The sequence below is a fragment of the Lonchura striata genome, chromosome Z (genome assembly GCF_050655825.1).
Source record: "Lonchura striata isolate lonStrDom1 chromosome Z, ASM5065582v1, whole genome shotgun sequence".
NCBI lineage: Eukaryota > Metazoa > Chordata > Aves > Passeriformes > Estrildidae > Lonchura > Lonchura striata.
Window position 1 is genome coordinate 55864990 of NC_140740.1, and position 17705 is coordinate 55882694.

General features: G+C 34.9%; 1 protein-coding gene across 1 annotated transcript in view; it reads left to right on the forward strand.

Moving 5' to 3' along the window:
* Positions 1–17705, forward strand: part of MTREX (Mtr4 exosome RNA helicase) — a 43726-nt gene that overhangs the window by 9255 nt on the left and 16766 nt on the right. The window contains exons 10-16 of the mRNA XM_021534309.3: positions 785–887; positions 1027–1158; positions 2338–2417; positions 3028–3138; positions 3786–3887; positions 5235–5360; positions 16002–16152. Coding sequence (XP_021389984.1) covers positions 785–887; positions 1027–1158; positions 2338–2417; positions 3028–3138; positions 3786–3887; positions 5235–5360; positions 16002–16152 — 805 coding nt within the window. The remainder of the gene's footprint in view (positions 1–784; positions 888–1026; positions 1159–2337; positions 2418–3027; positions 3139–3785; positions 3888–5234; positions 5361–16001; positions 16153–17705) is intronic.

Consider the following 17705-nt stretch of genomic DNA (forward strand, 5'->3'; position numbering starts at 1 on the left):
TTTGTTTTCTTCACTGAACAGTCAAAAGCTTGAGCTCTTGAAAAATTCGGATAGGCTGTATAAAGGATGTTTTTGTTAAAATTAAGTACAACTGAGTAATGGTGATCTCTGAATTGCTTTTAGATTTTTGGAGTCTTACACAACAAATTGGTTTTATTATCTGATGTCATGCAGTGAGCTGAGTAATACTTCCCTGAAATATCTTAAGTGTCCACAGCCTTGTTTGTTTTACAGCCTTGTTTTTTTTTTGTTGTTTACAGAAAGCATGCTGCTTTCTGTAAATCTGCAAAGTAGTTGAAGTTTCTTGTACTGTTTCTCACTCTAAAGAAAACATAGTGGCACATAAATTTGACTTAGTCAAGGGACAAAGTATCTTTGTTTCTTAAGGTGTTTTTGAACTAAAAACTTGATTATCATTAGCTCACTCATCAGTTGCTAATGGCATTAACAGTAGTGCTGCACTTGGAAGATATGCTTTCATTAGGCAGTGTGGTTTTGTGTGGACATTCCTAAAAGTCAGTTTTAGTACTGTGTCATTCAGCAGCTGTGGCATGGCAGGTAGAGTGCTGGATAGAACAATGGGCAGTAACTTCAGAGACACACCAGTGCAGTTCTGAGCTGTGACAATGACCTAGTAAACTCTTTTGATAGCTTATGCATTGTTTTTTACCTGTGTATGTGTATATGTGGGGTAATGGTACTGGCTGTGCAAAGCACTAAGTATTTTTAAGAGGGCTATTTTCAAAGTAAGTAACTATTTATAAAGTCTGTCTTTTATATCTAGGGAGATTTCAGAGAAGATAATTTTAATACAGCAATGCAAGTGCTTAGAGATGCAGGAGACTTAGCAAAAGGGGACCAGAAAGGCAGGAAAGGAGGAACAAAAGGTGAGTTTAACCCATTCTGAGGTAAACTTTGGTATGAATTTTTTTCAAAGTGCTATGGAAGTTGTGCTTGCGTCTCAATTACTCCATAAGATACTTTTTGTTGTAAAATTTAATTTAAATTAATGAAATCTTTCTGCAGGTCCTTCAAATGTTTTTAAGATTGTGAAGATGATCATGGAAAGGAATTTCCAACCTGTGATTATTTTCAGCTTCAGTAAGAAAGACTGTGAAGCTTATGCACTTCAGATGACAAAGTTAGATTTCAATACAGGTACAGATAAATTAAATTCTAGTTACAGATTAATTTTGATGTGAAGTACCACTTTTCCTGTTGAACATTTTGTGTAAAACCAAAAGGAACATAAATACTGATTTTTTAATTTACTGTGCTGGTACCTCAAGCTGTATTCAGTAGAAAGGTGCACAGTCATATACTTGGTCATCACAGTGTTGAACTGTTCATCGACTTTGAACTATTTCTTGCTCCAGTGTGCTGTTTATTGTACTAATAGCACAAAAATTCCTAGAAAATTTTGTCTATAATTGGAGAAGACTGATCATTAAAAAGTATTTCACAAAATTTTCATGTTACTTTCATTAGAAAAATAATATACTTGCAAAGTCCAAACAACTGTATAACAAACCACTGGACTGGTATTTCTTGACAACGCAATCCAGTTTTCTTTATTTCCTTCTTCCCCTTGCTTCTCAAAGTAAAAACCAAAGGCTAAAACAAAGATTTTTTTCATCTTGGCTAAGACCAAGTTTTGCAAATAAATTTAAACACATTACTTCTTGGAAATCTGAAGAGCTTTAACAAAAGTAAGGAATTTGTTGTAAATCAATTTACTGTTTCATGTTTTTTGAGCTATTCAAGGTTCTTGCCTGCTTATTTGCTCCAGTCTTTGCACATTTTGGTTTGGTGTGGCAGAATAATGCAGGTGTTTCTTTCAGAAAATTTAAAGATATGTGTAAATGCAGAGGTGCATTTTCACATTTTCTTCAGAAGCACACCTTTGAATGTATATTCTTGATATTCGTACTACTTGGTGGTAAGGGTTTAAGAGTTAACAGGAAAAAGCCTCTATATCAATGCAGACAGGGACTAGTAGGTAGAAGAGGAGCAGGGAAGGTTTAAGAAGTAGACAGGGAGCACATAAGACTGATAAATCCCAAGCTTGCAAGTGGCTGATGCTTGGACTGTTCTGAAAAGTTTGTTCTAGTTTTCTTTTTCTTTTTTCTGATTGTCTGCTTCTGGTTACCATCTGGTTCCTCTAGGCTTATTGAATCTTGATTGCCTGACCATGTGTGGGTGGTTTTGTATAGACTTCACAGTATTCCACTCATTTTTTCTTGTACACTTTTGTAAATGTTAGAATGTGGTGCTACTTTATTTACATCTGGTATTAACCTTAGTTATTTTGTAATAACTAAAAAATTGCCTTCTTAGATGAAGAAAAAAAAATGGTTGAAGAAGTCTTCAATAATGCAATTGATTGTCTCTCAGATGAAGACAAAAAGCTTCCTCAGGTGAGTGGAGATTGAAAAGGGTTCCTTTGAATAGAGTTGAATTGCTGCTTTCCTGTTTTCTGCAACTTCTGAAGTTGTGGGTGTTTGTAGGGGTACAGAAATTATAAAAGTGGATAATCTCATTCGTCTCCCCAGGTTTTAGTATCTCCTGCATTGCTTTTTGTCATTATGAAAGAGGTGCTGAGGATTCCTTCCAGTTGCAATACCAGCAGATAATATGTATCAGAATTAACAGTGGAGTTCCTACCCCTCATGAGAGTTTATAAAGACATAGATCTGGGTTAAAAAGGTCTGGAAATAGTTCAAGTGGGAGTGCAGTATGCACTTAGCAGTTATTTATTGCTGAGGGTTTCAAAAAGTTGCATTGCATTCATCTATCTGCAGTCTAATTGATTGTATAACGCCTAAGCATAGATGTTTTCCCATCTTTACAGTGGAAAAATACAAGCTTCTAAGCAGGATATTATGGGATTCAATGGGTAGTTATTTTATTTTAAATTGGGGAATAGTGAATTACATGAACACTTAGAGCAGTGTTGAGGCTTTCCGTACAACATTTAGTAACAAATCCTAAAATTTGTTTGCTGGTCTTTTGTATGTTTCTTCCCAGGTTGAACATGTGCTTCCCCTTCTGAAGCGAGGAATTGGTATTCATCATGGTGGTTTGCTTCCTATCTTGAAAGAAACCATAGAAATCCTTTTCTCAGAGGGCCTTATAAAGGTGATTTTCAAGTCCATCTGTAGTTTGTTGTGAATATGTGGCTGGTAATCCTGAAAACCCAAGTACGCCTTAGCTCAGGGTGTATGCTAGTATTACAGTGGAGATCTACACTGCAGCTGTAATTTTAAGTGTTCCAGCTTTTATTTACTTAAAGTATTGGAACTTGCAATGTCTAATTTAAATATTTTCTTCAACTATTTTATGTTACATCTTTCTCCTGTAAATTACCGTGGACATTTACCAAGCTGATTGTTGGTTGTACTAAGGACAAATAGTAAAAAAAAAATGTAAAGGTGAAAGTTGTGGTGGTTTTTTTGGATAGTTAACTCCTGCTTTCTTCTTGTGAACTTGAATATTGAAAAGAATTACTATTATTGATTAATATAATTTGCACTCCATTATGTTTTCTTTTTGAGTTTTTCACATGGACACATCTATTTAGTTTTTATGCTTTCCCAGGAGAAATAAGGAAGGGCAAAAAAATGGTTTTGGTCCAGTTTTTAAGTATTGAATATGCCTGTGTTCCTTTTATTGACTGCACAGGTATAGTAAAATCCAGAGTGATTTTGTCGAGCAACCTTTGACTATTTTTGTGTTTGCTTGAGATCCTCTCTTTTTGCTTGCTTAACTTCAGTCTGTTTGTTTAGGCCTTATTTGCAACAGAGACGTTTGCTATGGGAATTAATATGCCAGCCAGAACTGTGCTGTTTACAAGTGCCAGTAAATTTGATGGAAAAGATTTCCGATGGGTAAGTGATAGAGAGGTTCTGTAAAATAATTGAATTATATAAACCTTATTAAATTTACTCTTAGTGTGTTCACCTCAATGTAGTAGAAAGTACTTTTTCTTTCAAAAGTATTTGTGTCTCATCCATTTATAGTTAATACAGAGATTTCAGAAGACAAGGTTCTTCAGATTGTCCATGAGATTGTATAATAGATACATCAAAAAGGAACGAAATACAGGTTAGCAGCAGACATTTGATTAGACTAGGACTTCTGCACAGGTTTTCCAGAATTGATATCCAGATAATTCATTCTGTATCAGAGAACTCTGAAGAATAAATGGATTTCATATCCTCTCATAATGATAACTAATTTTGACAGACCAAAGAAAACAGTTAATTGACCTTGGAAGAGTCTTATTTTCTTACAGCAGGATTTTTTCATAATTCTAAAATTTTAGACATTAAAACTAGGTATGTGGTTTACTTGAAATAGGCCTCATGCCTTGCAAGTCATCACAGCAAAGCTTTATAAGAGCCAAGGTTCATCCTTCAAAGGTGGGAAAATTGTTGTGAACAGGACAAGTGACTTGACCAATGCAAATTATGAAGTAAACATTTTTTCAAACTTAGTTTGGACTGTTCAATATAAGTGTTTATTTTGATTGTGTGTCTGTAAGATATATATAAGAATGGATTTGCTTTGAGATAGAAGAAATGTGGAACTTCTGAAATTATTTAGCACAGTTTGCTTTAAGTAGTTTTTAAAATCTGACCTAAAGTGAAACCCTAGAATGCAGTTCCACAGATTACAAAACCCTTGGTTTATAACTTGCTGAGACATAGATAACCAGTTGTAGCTGCCTCTTGTCCATGTCCCAGTTTTTTTAAAACTCTTCCATCTCACAGTTAGGAGGTATAAAAATACTCCTTTTGCAAGTATCAGCATATTAATATTACTCTTGAATAATCTGAATGAAATGATGCATTATTTGAAGATGATTGAGATGCATTATCAGGTATATTGAAGATCTTTTGTATCTTCAGCATGGTCAGCAACCTTCCATTATAAAAGACATTAGTAAAATGGTTTTTGTGCTTATTAAAATGATGCCCCATGATACAGAGCTGTAAGAGCATTAATTAGCTTTTACTGCTGACTTATATTGTTCATAGCCATGGATTTATATTGTTGTTGTTTCATGGTATGACTAATAAAGTCAATCTGTGATAACTCTTTGATAACTTGGATAACTCTTCTTTGCTAATTTTTGTACATCATATCACTTACTGTGCAATTGTAATCAGCACAGTATGAGTTCCTGCTATTTTCTTGATGTTTGTTAATTTCTTTTTCTCATTTTATTGTAGATATCCTCAGGTGAATACATTCAAATGTCAGGTCGTGCAGGACGCCGAGGTATGGATGATAGAGGAATAGTAATTCTTATGGTGGATGAAAAAATGAGTCCAACAATTGGCAAGCAGCTTTTGAAGGTAGGAGAGACATTATTTTGTTTCTGTTCTCCTGGAAGATTATGTTCACTTGAGTAATGTTATGTGGAAAATCATTCACCCTAGACAAGAAGATCATGCAGGTAGAAGATGGTAACTCCTGAAAGTAGCTTTTAGTGAACTCTCATACAAGTTTCTATTGTGAAACAAAGTCATAAAACTAATATCATCCCTATTTGTACAAAAGTAGTGTCATCCTTTGAATAAAAGGGCTATCAGACAGGACAAGTAGAACTCTGTGCTGTTTTTCTAGTGATAGCACTACTACTGTAGTATTCTGTTTCTTGCTGACTGTCATCAGTTTATGGGTTGTGTGAACTAGGAAAAGGTTTCAGCTTTCACAAGAGTTAGTAAATTATTGCTTCTGTGATGAAATAAAACTTCGTTAATGGACTATCAGTGTGATAGACAAAACGAACAAGGTCATGCAAAAATGAAGTACATAGATTAAGGAGGAGTGAAGTGGCTGTCAGTGTGTGAAAATCAGCTATGGAGAAATTGAGTTCTTGTAGAAAATATTGAAGTTTGGAAATTAAGATGTTACAAAAATGATTCATAGTTGAGATGGGCATTAAATTACAGGACTTCCCCTAACTGTAATAGGAGTTGTTACAGATTATTACACTAATACCCTCTTGCCTTATAATCTTAATATGAAATACTGTACTCTTTACACTTCTATTTAAATTCCACGAAGAAGTGTCTGTCATGTGAGTTGCCTGTCTTAGGCTGTTTACATTAATTGCGCAGACATGCTAAAATTGAAAACTTGGGCAGTTGCACTGCACTCCATTTAGGAGCTGGTAGCTTTGGTGCAAGTAGCAGGTCATTTGTGTTAAAACAGCATTTACAGTATTACTAGACTTAGTATAAATTGTGGGAATCATCTCAAGTCAGCATCAAGTTATGGTAACAAAAGGCATGTAGTTGTTGCAAAAAAAAAAGGAGATGCCAGTTTTTTTTTTCAGGCAAATTAAGAACAAGGGGAAAAGTACCTATGTGGCTGCTGTTAATTATGTAAATGAGGATTCTTTGTTGTGTGTCTTGATGTGTCAGTGCTACCTGTTAATCCATATTATAGTATATCTGAAAATATGTACATTACATGTACCTTTTATACATCAAGAAGGTAGTATTTAAGTCCTTTAAGTCAGAATTTTCATGAATGCTACATTATGGCTAACTACCCAGAAATCAGTAAAATGTATTTCAGGAACATTCATGGTATGGTAGCATTAGGTTTTGTGCTAATTACTTAATCTTGATTTGATTTGTGTTTTGTCATTGGAATGTACATATATTTATTTCTCCACATGCACTCTTAATGCATTTGTACATCTATGAGATATATGAAGACTAAGTTTTTTAACTGTGTTTTTGTCAATTTTTTAATACTATTGAAGAAAACAGATGTAATTTTGTGTCATTCTTTTAGCTGAAAAATAAAAATATTATACAAAATGAGAGAAGCAAAAGAGAATCTTTATAAATAATATTTAGAAAAATTCCCCAAAAAGGCTAATTTATATTAAATAATTGTTACTAGCTTAAGAAAAAATATTTCAAGTATTTATCTTCGTACTTTTAAGGGATTATAAACTCACCCATTCAGAAGGTAGGGTTTTTTTAAAGTTTGAAAATTCAGTAGTTTGAGAACTATAGAACTCAATCTGAATGAATTAAGACAGAAGATCACTTACTTTTGTCTAGATCTTAAAGAAATAGTAAAGTGTATTTCCTTAATTGAAACTACAAGACCTTTGATTTTTCCACTTCTTGAATTATAAGGAAATAAATGGAAAAAATAACGGCTTTTGCTTTTGATGTTTGATCTTGCAACTTCTCCACTGATCTAAATTAATTCATTTATTTCATTAATTTTTGACACTATTTCACCTATGAGCAAAGATTGAATTTCAGAATTTTCTAAAAAAGATCTGAAGTGGCTAAAATGAAGATACTAATGTTTCTGTAGCTTCTGTAACTATTTAGCCAATTGCTATAAATACAATTCGTCTTTTTATTAAAGGATCAGCACAGCACAAAAAAAAACCCTTCTTATTTTTGTTCTTAGATACAAAGCATCTAGATGAAATTCCATGTCAAACAGGCCAACAAAATCAATGCAGACTAAAAGTTACATAATATACATAATATTTATATAATATACAGAATATTTACAGTTCATAGTCATTATTAAGTATGTCCCAGAGTTTCCTTACTGTTGGTGTTTGTTCGTAGTAAGATGATGGTCATGCCTAGTGGTACTATTCTGCTTTCAGGATAAGCTAGATTTATAGGAAAAACTCCAGAAGAAATAAATTAGCCTTCTTGAGATTGATAGAACATTTACATAGAACATTTTTGTCATAGCTCTTCAACCCTAATGGGGGGGTGTCTGATCCAAACCATTTCCTGAGCACTAGAGCAAAACATCTAGGAATGCTGTTGTCAGCCGCCTCCTGCGGAGGTGGGTGAAGTGAGAGCTTTGAGCAGATTGGTGCCAGCAGCATTGCTGCAGCTGTGCTGATTTGCTGTGCGCTGTTCATTGCAACATTGTGTACAGTGCTCCAGACTAACATTCAGCATTCCCTTCCTAGATGGAGTTCCTACAAGGGACCTTTGTAAATATTTCTTAAACTCGGTAATGTGCATTTGTCTTCTGCAGTGTAACTAGGTTTCTTTGTTTATAGTTAGCATATACTTGACCACTTAATAGTTAGTAAACTGGTGACTTGCATGAATCTGTAAACTCAAATGCTTACAAGAGTATTGGGGCAGCTTTCTGAAGATGGTAAATTGTAATTGTACATTTGTGTGATACTAAGAAGTATTTGATTGGAAATTTTTTTGTTTCCTTTCTTAAAATCTATTTTTCCTTACTTAAAAGCTGCTTAGGTAGGAAGTTATTATGTTGATTTAGGTAGGAAGTGTAGAGCCTTTTCTTGATGCCAGATAGCCTTTGAAATGAGTGTAGCATCTCTCCAGTTGGAACTTGGCCATGCTACAAGGATGCATTCCTACAGAGAGAGTTCAGTTACTCAACAGTGGTAGTTTGTTGTGTCTCTAAAAGACAAAAATCTTGAACATAAGATTGTAACATAATCTCGAACTATGTTACTGGAATGGATGATTGTACTCTGAAAATGTGGTATGTAAATAGGTTTTTGAACTTTGAATTTGAGCCTATCAGTGCATTGCATCTACTTACTCCATCACAGGAGGAGACGGACTGAAAAATTCAAGGAAAACTTAGAATCATCAAGGTCGCAAGAGACCTTTAAGATCACCAGGTCCAACTGTCAAACCAGTGCAAGTCCTAAACCATATGACCCAGTGCCAGTTCCAGATATCTCTAAAACACCTCCAGGGATGGTAATTCCCCCATCTCCCTGGGCAGCTTGTTCCAGTGCCTGACCACCCTAACAGTGAAAAAATTGTTTCTAATATCTAATCTGAAAGTCCCCTGTCTCAGTTTTCTCTTGTCCTCTCACTGCAGGGATAGTTGAGAATGCTGGACTCCACCTTACTAACAGCCTTCTTTCAGGCAGTTGTAGAGGGCAGTGAGGATTGCCATGATCCTCCACTTCTCAAGGATAAACACCCTCAACTCCCTCAGGTGTTTCTTGTAAGACATGATCTCTAGGTGCTGCATTGAGCCTTGTTGTCCCTCTCTGGACATGGTCCAACCCTTCAAAGTCCTTTTTTGAGGTGAGGGGTCCAGAACTGAACACAGGACTCTGACATGTGACCTCATCAATGCCAGTCCTTTCCCCAGCCCTGCTGTACACTATTTTTGATACAGGAATGCATTTGTCTGCCAAGGAAAAAAAATACTTTAATTTGCTTTCTTGTCTTTTGTCTATGGAACATAAAGTGCCCCAATGCCAAGCTGTAGGAGATACTCCACTAGCTACATGTAGTTCCTTGGCAGGGCCTTCATTTTATAGAGCTGGCTGTACTGGCCTTATTTGGCCTGTATGCTGCTGTATTAGAAGTCTTGTTGCATTTTATTTTAATTCTTAAATTGTTTTGTTGTACCAGGCAAGTGAGCTCAACAGCAATTCAGACAGTTCAATAGTTTTCTCTACAAACATCAGCTTAGTATGCCATATTAATCATGCTATGGTACTTTGGTTTGACTCAGAAGTTACTTCTAGGTAGGAACAAATGCCTCAGGTGTTGAGGAATATACCAAATCTTACATCAGGACAGAAATACTACACCTGGAGGTAGGCATAAATACTTGTTGGAAAAGACATTGAAAAATCTAAAGTAATAGATTATCACTATAGATAGTGGCTTGAGGACAGTAAATATTCTTGTAAAGTTGTGACATAGATGAGAATCACAATGAAACATGTATTTTGGATACTTTAAAAAATATATTTAAATAAAAATAATTTTAATGTGAAGTAATTGTTTTTACTGTAAACTGCCAGCCTTTTCTTATCCTTATGAGGCATTCATTGCAGGAATTTTCCAGGCTTTGATACAGAAAGGTACTTAACTTCTAACCTTAATTTAAAATCACCTTGAAGTCAACAAGACTCTAGCATGAAATCACAGAGATCAGGAAAATGGATAATCAAATACCTTTGTAAAGAGGATCACAGTTTTGCATATAATTATGCAAGACAGCAGATGGAAGAGAACAGCAAATAGCTGTTCTTGCTGATGTTTGCAACCAAAATGTATCAAAATGGGGTGCATCAAATGTTGTGTAAAATGGTTTGTCATTCTTGAACTTCACCTCAGGATTTTCAAGAGTCTGTAGGATTAAACTAATAGGTTTTATTGATTAATTGTGGTTGCTGCTTTAATACCACAAAATACTTCAAGTTCAGTTTGTGGAAAGCAGTTTTCCTTCAGATTTTTTGAAAATGTACTTTGGTAAACTCATCACTACGAATGTGAATGTATTTTGGCTAAGCTGGATTTTTTTTCTTTGCCTTTGTATTCTTAAAATAAAAAGGAGATTAACAGTTGGCAAGGTACTTCTTAAAATTTAATTTGATATTAACGTTTTATAGAAGTAGGTAGTCTTTTCTAGGGTACACTTTTCCTTTAATTTAAGACATACTGCACATTTACTGAAATTGTAAAATGTCATAAAATAAATACGTCACTGTTCTGATACATATAGTGGCGATTCTGTTGATGGTGGCAGCTAGTTTCTTCTTGAAGGCAGAAATACCATTTTTCCAAAAATAGGGCGAAGACCAGAACTTGGGAGTTACTATCCTGAAGTGAAACTAATGATGGCTACAACAGTAGCCTACTTTGTTAGACAGGGTAAAGGGCTGAAAATTTCCATCATTTTAAACTAGCTTGAGAAGGTAGTATTTGGAAGGAAGAGAAACAGAGTTACATTGTTTTCCTTTTAAGTCTCTTGTTGCAATTGGAGCATTTGTTGAATCCCGTCCTGAGGTATTTTCACCAGCAAAGCCTGCTGGAGCAGTGTTTTGCCACCCACAGTGGCTTCTGTTTGTCCTGTTGTAACTGGTTTTGGGGCAAAGCAGTGAGCCAGATTGGTAATAAATTTATGCTTAAAATAGCCATTTACCATTGTCTGTTAAAAATAAACAGAAGAGTTTTTTATTGATTTTGCACTTGTGCTAATGTAGTTCAGGGTAATTCTGCTATCACTGTAGATGTATAGGGGTTTCTTTATATTTCTGAGACTGAATATTTGTGTGATTATTTTATTACTGATATATGGAAAAAAGCATGTTGCTATTTCACAAGAAGTGTTTCTGTGTCTTACAGACATATCAAGCAGTCACTTTTGTTTCTATTTAATAAGGGTTTTAATAGAAATTTGTGATGGTGACTGTTACAGACATCTAAATCTACCTATTTTCCCCTTATGACTAAAAAAAGGGAAAGATCATTTAGTTATTATCAGTTTGCCTGCTTCTTTGCTCTTTTTGTACAATGTTTTGTTATTTCGTTTCTGGAAACGCATTGATTCAGTTTATTTCTGGAAACATTGATAAGCAAATGGAGGTGTCACTGGACCAAAATGGTGTAAATTATGTCCTATATAGTATCTTAATTTCATCATTATGAAAAATAGTTCATTGTTGCTTTGCAAATTAATTAATTTCAGACAGTGTTTGACATTTATCAATTCCATACACTAATCTTTTTCATCCCAATCTTTATATCTTTCTAGTTTATGTGGGCAAGAAATGGTTATACCAGTAACATGGAATCCCCTGTTGGATTGTTTGCTTGTGTTAAGAAGAGGATTCGCTCTGAAATTAATCAGAGTTAAACAGGGAATGCTGTATAGCAGCCAGTTTTCAGGTTCTTGTACTTTTTTTTAGCTTTTGGCTAAATTTTTTCTGTATTGTATTATGATTACATTCCTGATTTTTAACATTATCAGCTTAATCCAGTCAGTCATTTTTTTGCATACATCTAATAACCCAAATATCAGAAAACTTGAAAGCATGCTTCTGTTAAGTTAGCTTAAAATTTTATGAGAAGTGGTTGCAAGTGCCAAGGGGATCATTGATTTCTGAGAACTTTAGTTGATATATGCAGACTGTTCTCATGTATCCAGGCAACTGTCATCCAGAGGGATGGAAAAGCTTGCAAAGTTACTCTGCTTTCTCAAAACTATTCAGAAAAAATCTCATCCTGCAGTCTTGTTAAGTTTTTGAGGTGAGGGGGACTGTCCTCTATGAAGGAATGAGAGGCAGGATTACATGCAGAAGAGGAGGCTGGAGAACTGGAACGGTAATTCTTCAACAAGCAGTAAGTCATGGAGGCAGTGTACATTTGAAAGTGACTTCTTGATGCCTGTTTAAGGCAGTCTTTCTCAACAACTGTTTTTGCAGCTCTGAAAAAGTCAGGCTTTTACTTTATCTTCTGAATTGAGTGGTTGGTTTTTCCTTTCTCTAATATGGAGCTTTCTGTATGGAGAGAAGGATGGTGCTTTCTCAGAGACAGAGAGATATTGATGCGGATGATGGTGTAGCCTAGCTTGTTGAAGAGAAGGTTGATGTATTTTGACAAGTCCTCTGGTGGAGGATGAACTAAGTGCTTCACAGTATTTTTAATCAATCTGGGAGACAGTGGCAAAAGGGTTGAGCAGAAAAAGGGTTTTAAAGAGGAGATAATCGTCTTGGAGAAAATGTAAATTGAAACTGATTTATATCTTGCAACCAGCAAAATGCAGCACAGTTTATACTGTGAAGACTCTTTGAAAGTAAGTTAGGAAGGAAAAGCCTACCTTTTCCACTTTCCTATCAGTAATATAGCTCATCTTCCTTCCCCTCCTATTACTTGCTTCTCTCCACCATATGTATCTGACAGGTGACTTTAGGTAAGCACTAATTGTCTCTCCAGTAAATTGTCCCACATTTAGTGTGACATGGTTCTATTCTTTGAAATAGTTTATAAATCTTGCAAGCACACAGTGAAGGTTTTCACTCCAAGATGTTGGGAATGGAAATAGGATTTGTTTCATTGTGTGATCAGAGCAGTCATGCAGCAGCTTCTTGCCAGATCTCTAGTGCCTGTAGCCAGCTGGTGAGTGTATTCCAGTTTCTTTAGCTGATTCCTACTGCAATGTCCACAGCTCTACTCAGACAGCATCTGACCCCTGTTAGCTGACACTGGCATAATTGCTGTGCCATTCTTTAGTAAATGCCATTCTTTAAATAGCGTTTTTTGTTATAGAGAGGCAAACCTTTTAGGGAGTGATAATTTCTATTTCCTAGAATAAGTAATATATTTAGAAGAATGGGCAGGAGGTTGGTACATACATAGTCTTTTTATCAGGTATATTAAAAAAGCTGTACTACATAGCTTTTGGTATGCTAGGTAGCTTTTGGTTGGTTAGCATCAGCAACAGAAGTTCTGTCATCTTAATTTGATATATCAGATCAGAGGTGTCTGTAGAAACTTGAGCGCCGCAGCTCAGTTGTTGATACTGTAATTAGTGAGACATTTCAGTTAGTAGAAACCCATCTGTGGTGATTTCAGAACTAACAGTATTTTAAATATACATTTCATGGTCTAATTTAAGAAGTACTTCTGCTCTGAGATGCATCACTGTAAGTGAAAACAGATGTATATTTATGATCCACTCAGAGATGTAATCTAGAATGACTGAATGAGTGGTCATGGGAAGCAAAGCATTAGAATATGTTTTATCCAAAACTTGTTTTACATGTATTTGTGCTGGTACTTTCAGAGTATAAACATAAACTGAAGGCCTTTCTGTAACAGTTGTGTTTTTTTCTGAGATAAAATAATGAGGCAGTGAGTAGGATTCTAGCATTTGTAAGGTAATCTCATAAAGCTCTGCCTCACTTAAAGCAAATGTGGTTACAGTGTTCTTAAGTCTTGTACATGTGAAGGACTTCTGGATTCAAACTACCACTTACTCTGATATCAATGCATAAATGGATGTAGGACCTGAATTCCTGACAATGCCTTTAAATTGAAAAAAAAAGTGTGTGCATTGTAGTATTGTCTTTTAAAGTCTAGTACACTTAGCTTGATCTAGAAGACCACTGGATTTGAATTTAAGGATTTGCATATATAAATAAATAATCCTTTAATTTTTTAATAGCCAGTTATTTTTTAAATTAGGTATGACAAGGAAATATCTGCTAATAGAGAAGAGCAAATAAATTAATTGCAATAAGATATAATTAGGTTTAGGTAAAGCAATTTTTGAGCTTACAAAAGGTGCAGAGTTGCATGTTTTCTAGTGTTAGGCTTCTAAAATGTCTGATAAAATATGTGGGACTTTAACAGTCATATAGTTGCATGAAAAATATATCTTGAAACGTCCTTATTTTCTTGTTAAATTTTAGTTGTTACTTAATGTTTAATCATAACTAAATTTACTTGTAGACCTTGTTGAAATGACAATTCTTTTTAGTAATTCTCTTATATTTAATATATACATTATTTGATGAGAATGAGAGGTACACAACCATTGCAAACTGTTGCCCATTTTCTTTTATTATACTTTCAGATTGGATTTCACTTGCCTATTTTTTCTTTGTCATTTGTTGTTTGTGGATGGCTTCAGACATCTAGTACAATTTTTAGCAGACCATGCTATTTTTCTGTCTTTGCCTTTTTTACATTTCTTGTAAGTCCAGACCTTTTTAAGTCTCTGGAATTCTCTTTAATTCTCTTAGGTATTCAGAAGAGTTTCATTTTTAAAAATCCCTTAAGCACTTAAGTATGTTATATTGTTGGGGGTGAGTGTATTGTCATAAGCATTTCAGGAATCAAGGAAGTATGATAATACTTGTTAACACCTTCAGAGAGCTCTGAAATATTAGTGAGATCTGTCCTGGTTTTATAAAAAGCTGTTCTTCTGTATTCTGTCCATCTGTCTGGTGCGTCTGTTATTCACTGCTTTAGTTGCACACAAGTTTTAATTTTCTACTTCATAATCCCTGAATTTCCCTTGTATCCTTTCTGAAGGACTGTCAGATACCTGCTCCTTTGATACTAGTGCAACCTGGATGAAAGGTTATGCACTGCAGTTGGGCAGTTCTGTACTTCAGAAGTGTTGGGTCTTTCTCACCTGATTTTAGAGATTTGGTGTATGTGGATGGCCTTCTGTGCTGACATTTAAGTGAGAGACAGTTTCTCAGGCTTGCCCTTGCTTGGAGAGGCTGTGTGTTGAGCTCTTCTGGATCTTCTTTGGACACTGTCAAGTGTTTTGCTTGTTCTTTGAATAACTGGTTGTTCTAGTCCATATCAGTTAAAGGTTTGCTCCTTTATGATAAGAAGGTTGTCCTCTTGGGTACAACATAGTAACAGCCAATGATTAATCAGACCAAAGATGCATTTACTTAGTCCAGTACTCCTTCTTGACAGAGGACAGTAGTAAACATTCTTAAAAAGTAAAAATAGAAAAAGAAGGTAATGGTTCCCTGTAATGCTTTCTCAGCATCTTTTATTCTTAGGTTAATCAAAATACCTGTACATGCCACATTGTAAAAAAAAAAAAAAAAACAACCAAAATTAACTTCCCAGAATGGTGGAGGTTGTAAAGGACCTGCGGAGGTTATCTTTTCCAAAACTATGGCTCTATCAGGGTCCTCTAAAGCAGGGTGCATATAGAACAGGAACATATCCAGAGGACAAGCTACCTTCAAGTTACGTTAATTTTATAATGAGATCTAATTCAAGTTAAAGAATTAGCAGATTGCCTATTTTTGTACAAAATTCCCTAGATACCAGTGTATCTAGATTTGCAAATAAGTTTTTTTTTCCCAGTGTTAAAATAATGGATTGCTTTAAATAGCTAAGTAACTATTATTTTAAAGTTAACATGATGGAATCCAAAGTGTAAACTACAGGAAACATCTAAATTTTTTACCTGGACTTTTCATTCAAATGTAATTTATAATATCCTAGCTGTGATAAGTATCTATAAAACACAAATACTTTTATATATTCAGCATTAAAAAATTGTTTAGGATTTTATGCATTATGTAATCTAAATTTAAGACAAGTTGTGCAATTCATCAGAGCAGCTCTTTATAGGAAATACTGCATCATGATTTATCCAGTGTGTTCTTATATGCTACAATTAATATTTTTTTCAAATGAAAAATGTTCTTGTATCTTTTCCAGGGTTCAGCTGATCCCTTAAACAGTGCTTTCCACCTGACATACAACATGGTATTGAACTTACTTCGAGTAGAGGAAATTAACCCTGAATACATGTTAGAAAAATCATTTTATCAGTTCCAACATTACAGAACTATTCCAGAAATAGTGGAAAGTAAGTATTGCTGCATGTTCTCATGTGAGTAGGTATAATACATGGTAAGGCTGGGTATTTTTATTATGCTCATAGTAGTTTTTACCTGTGCGGTTTTTGTCTTCCCTGCCAACAGGGAAGGTGCACAGTTGCCACTGCACCATTTCTTGCCATGTTATAGTTTCAGTAATTTCCTCTTGTTTTTAGACCTATACTTATATGCACTGTCAGTTTATGAAGAGAGCTTTCCTCTGTGAGTCAGACAAAAATGATTGTCACATTGCTAAACTATAGGATGGGAAGAAAGAAAAACAATTTAAAACTTCCCATGGCTCATTTGAGATGGAGGGAAGAAAAATCTTAGGGAAGAAAGTCTTTCACCTTTTCATATCTCAGTACAAGCTGTAAAAAGAACTTAAGTGCACTGCATTCAGAGTAGTGTAGGTAAGAAATACTTAATTATAATACAAATAAAAATTCAGAGGGATCTGGGACATTAATTGCACTCCACTGAGTAAGCTAAGTAAGTACATTTTGAGCCATGATCTTTGAATAGTGAGTTTTCATGAGCCAAAGTCAGTGTCTGGAAATTTCAGCCGGTGTTCAAGAGCAAGGCTTCTTTCAAAACTTAATCCAGGAGAATCTTAAGAACATGAGAGGTAATTATGATTATTGAGCAGTTTCTCTGTTCTTTTGTTAACTGACTGTTAAGAGAGAAAGTGTGTATGTGCATGTAGCTTTGATAGCCATGCAGAGGGAGGGTTTCAGTTACTTTTCTGTTAGTTTGCAGGTGTAGTAGTAGTTCAATATAGTATTTATTTCCTTCCTTTATTTCCCTGTTCCAGTTGGTATGCCTAGATCTTTATTCAGTCATTCCAGCATTGCTGTTTAAATAGAAAAATGGAGCTGAAGAACATTTTTCATTGTTTTTGGACAGTTTCAGTTTAGGCACAGTACTGGGCATTAGAATTTTGTAATCCCTTCAGATGCAATTCAAAGCACAAAGGAGACAATTGGCTACTTAGACTAAGGAAGAAAGTATACCATGAGTATGAATGGATAGCTTATTTCTTTATAAAAATTGGCAGGTAAAATAAGGAGCACTTTCCTGAGTTGTCTCTCAAGTCCCAATGAAGTGGGATTTCCAGGCCACCTATGAGCCTTTAAAAACAGCATGCAAGAGGATGAGTTGGTAGAGAGGAAAAAGATATTTATTATAATGTGTTCTTTGGGTTTTTTTGCTGGTGATAGTACCAGAATAAGAGAATGAATCATACTGTGTGGAATAAAAACTGATCTGCTTAAATAAGGTATAAAAATGTAGAAGTAAGAAAATACTGATTTTCAATTGATCAGAGCCTCAAACAAGTTAGGAGGAGCATCTAACAACTCCCTTCTTGTTGAAACACATCTTTTTAGAACATATCTGTGAGCAATCTTACTTTTTGTAGGAGGATATAAAAAGCAATGGTAGACTCTATAGTAGTAGACCTTTCTACAAAATCATTGCAAGTTTTAATGTGGCTTCTGTGCCAAGCTAGAGATCAGTTATTCCTGGATAATTTGGTATCAGC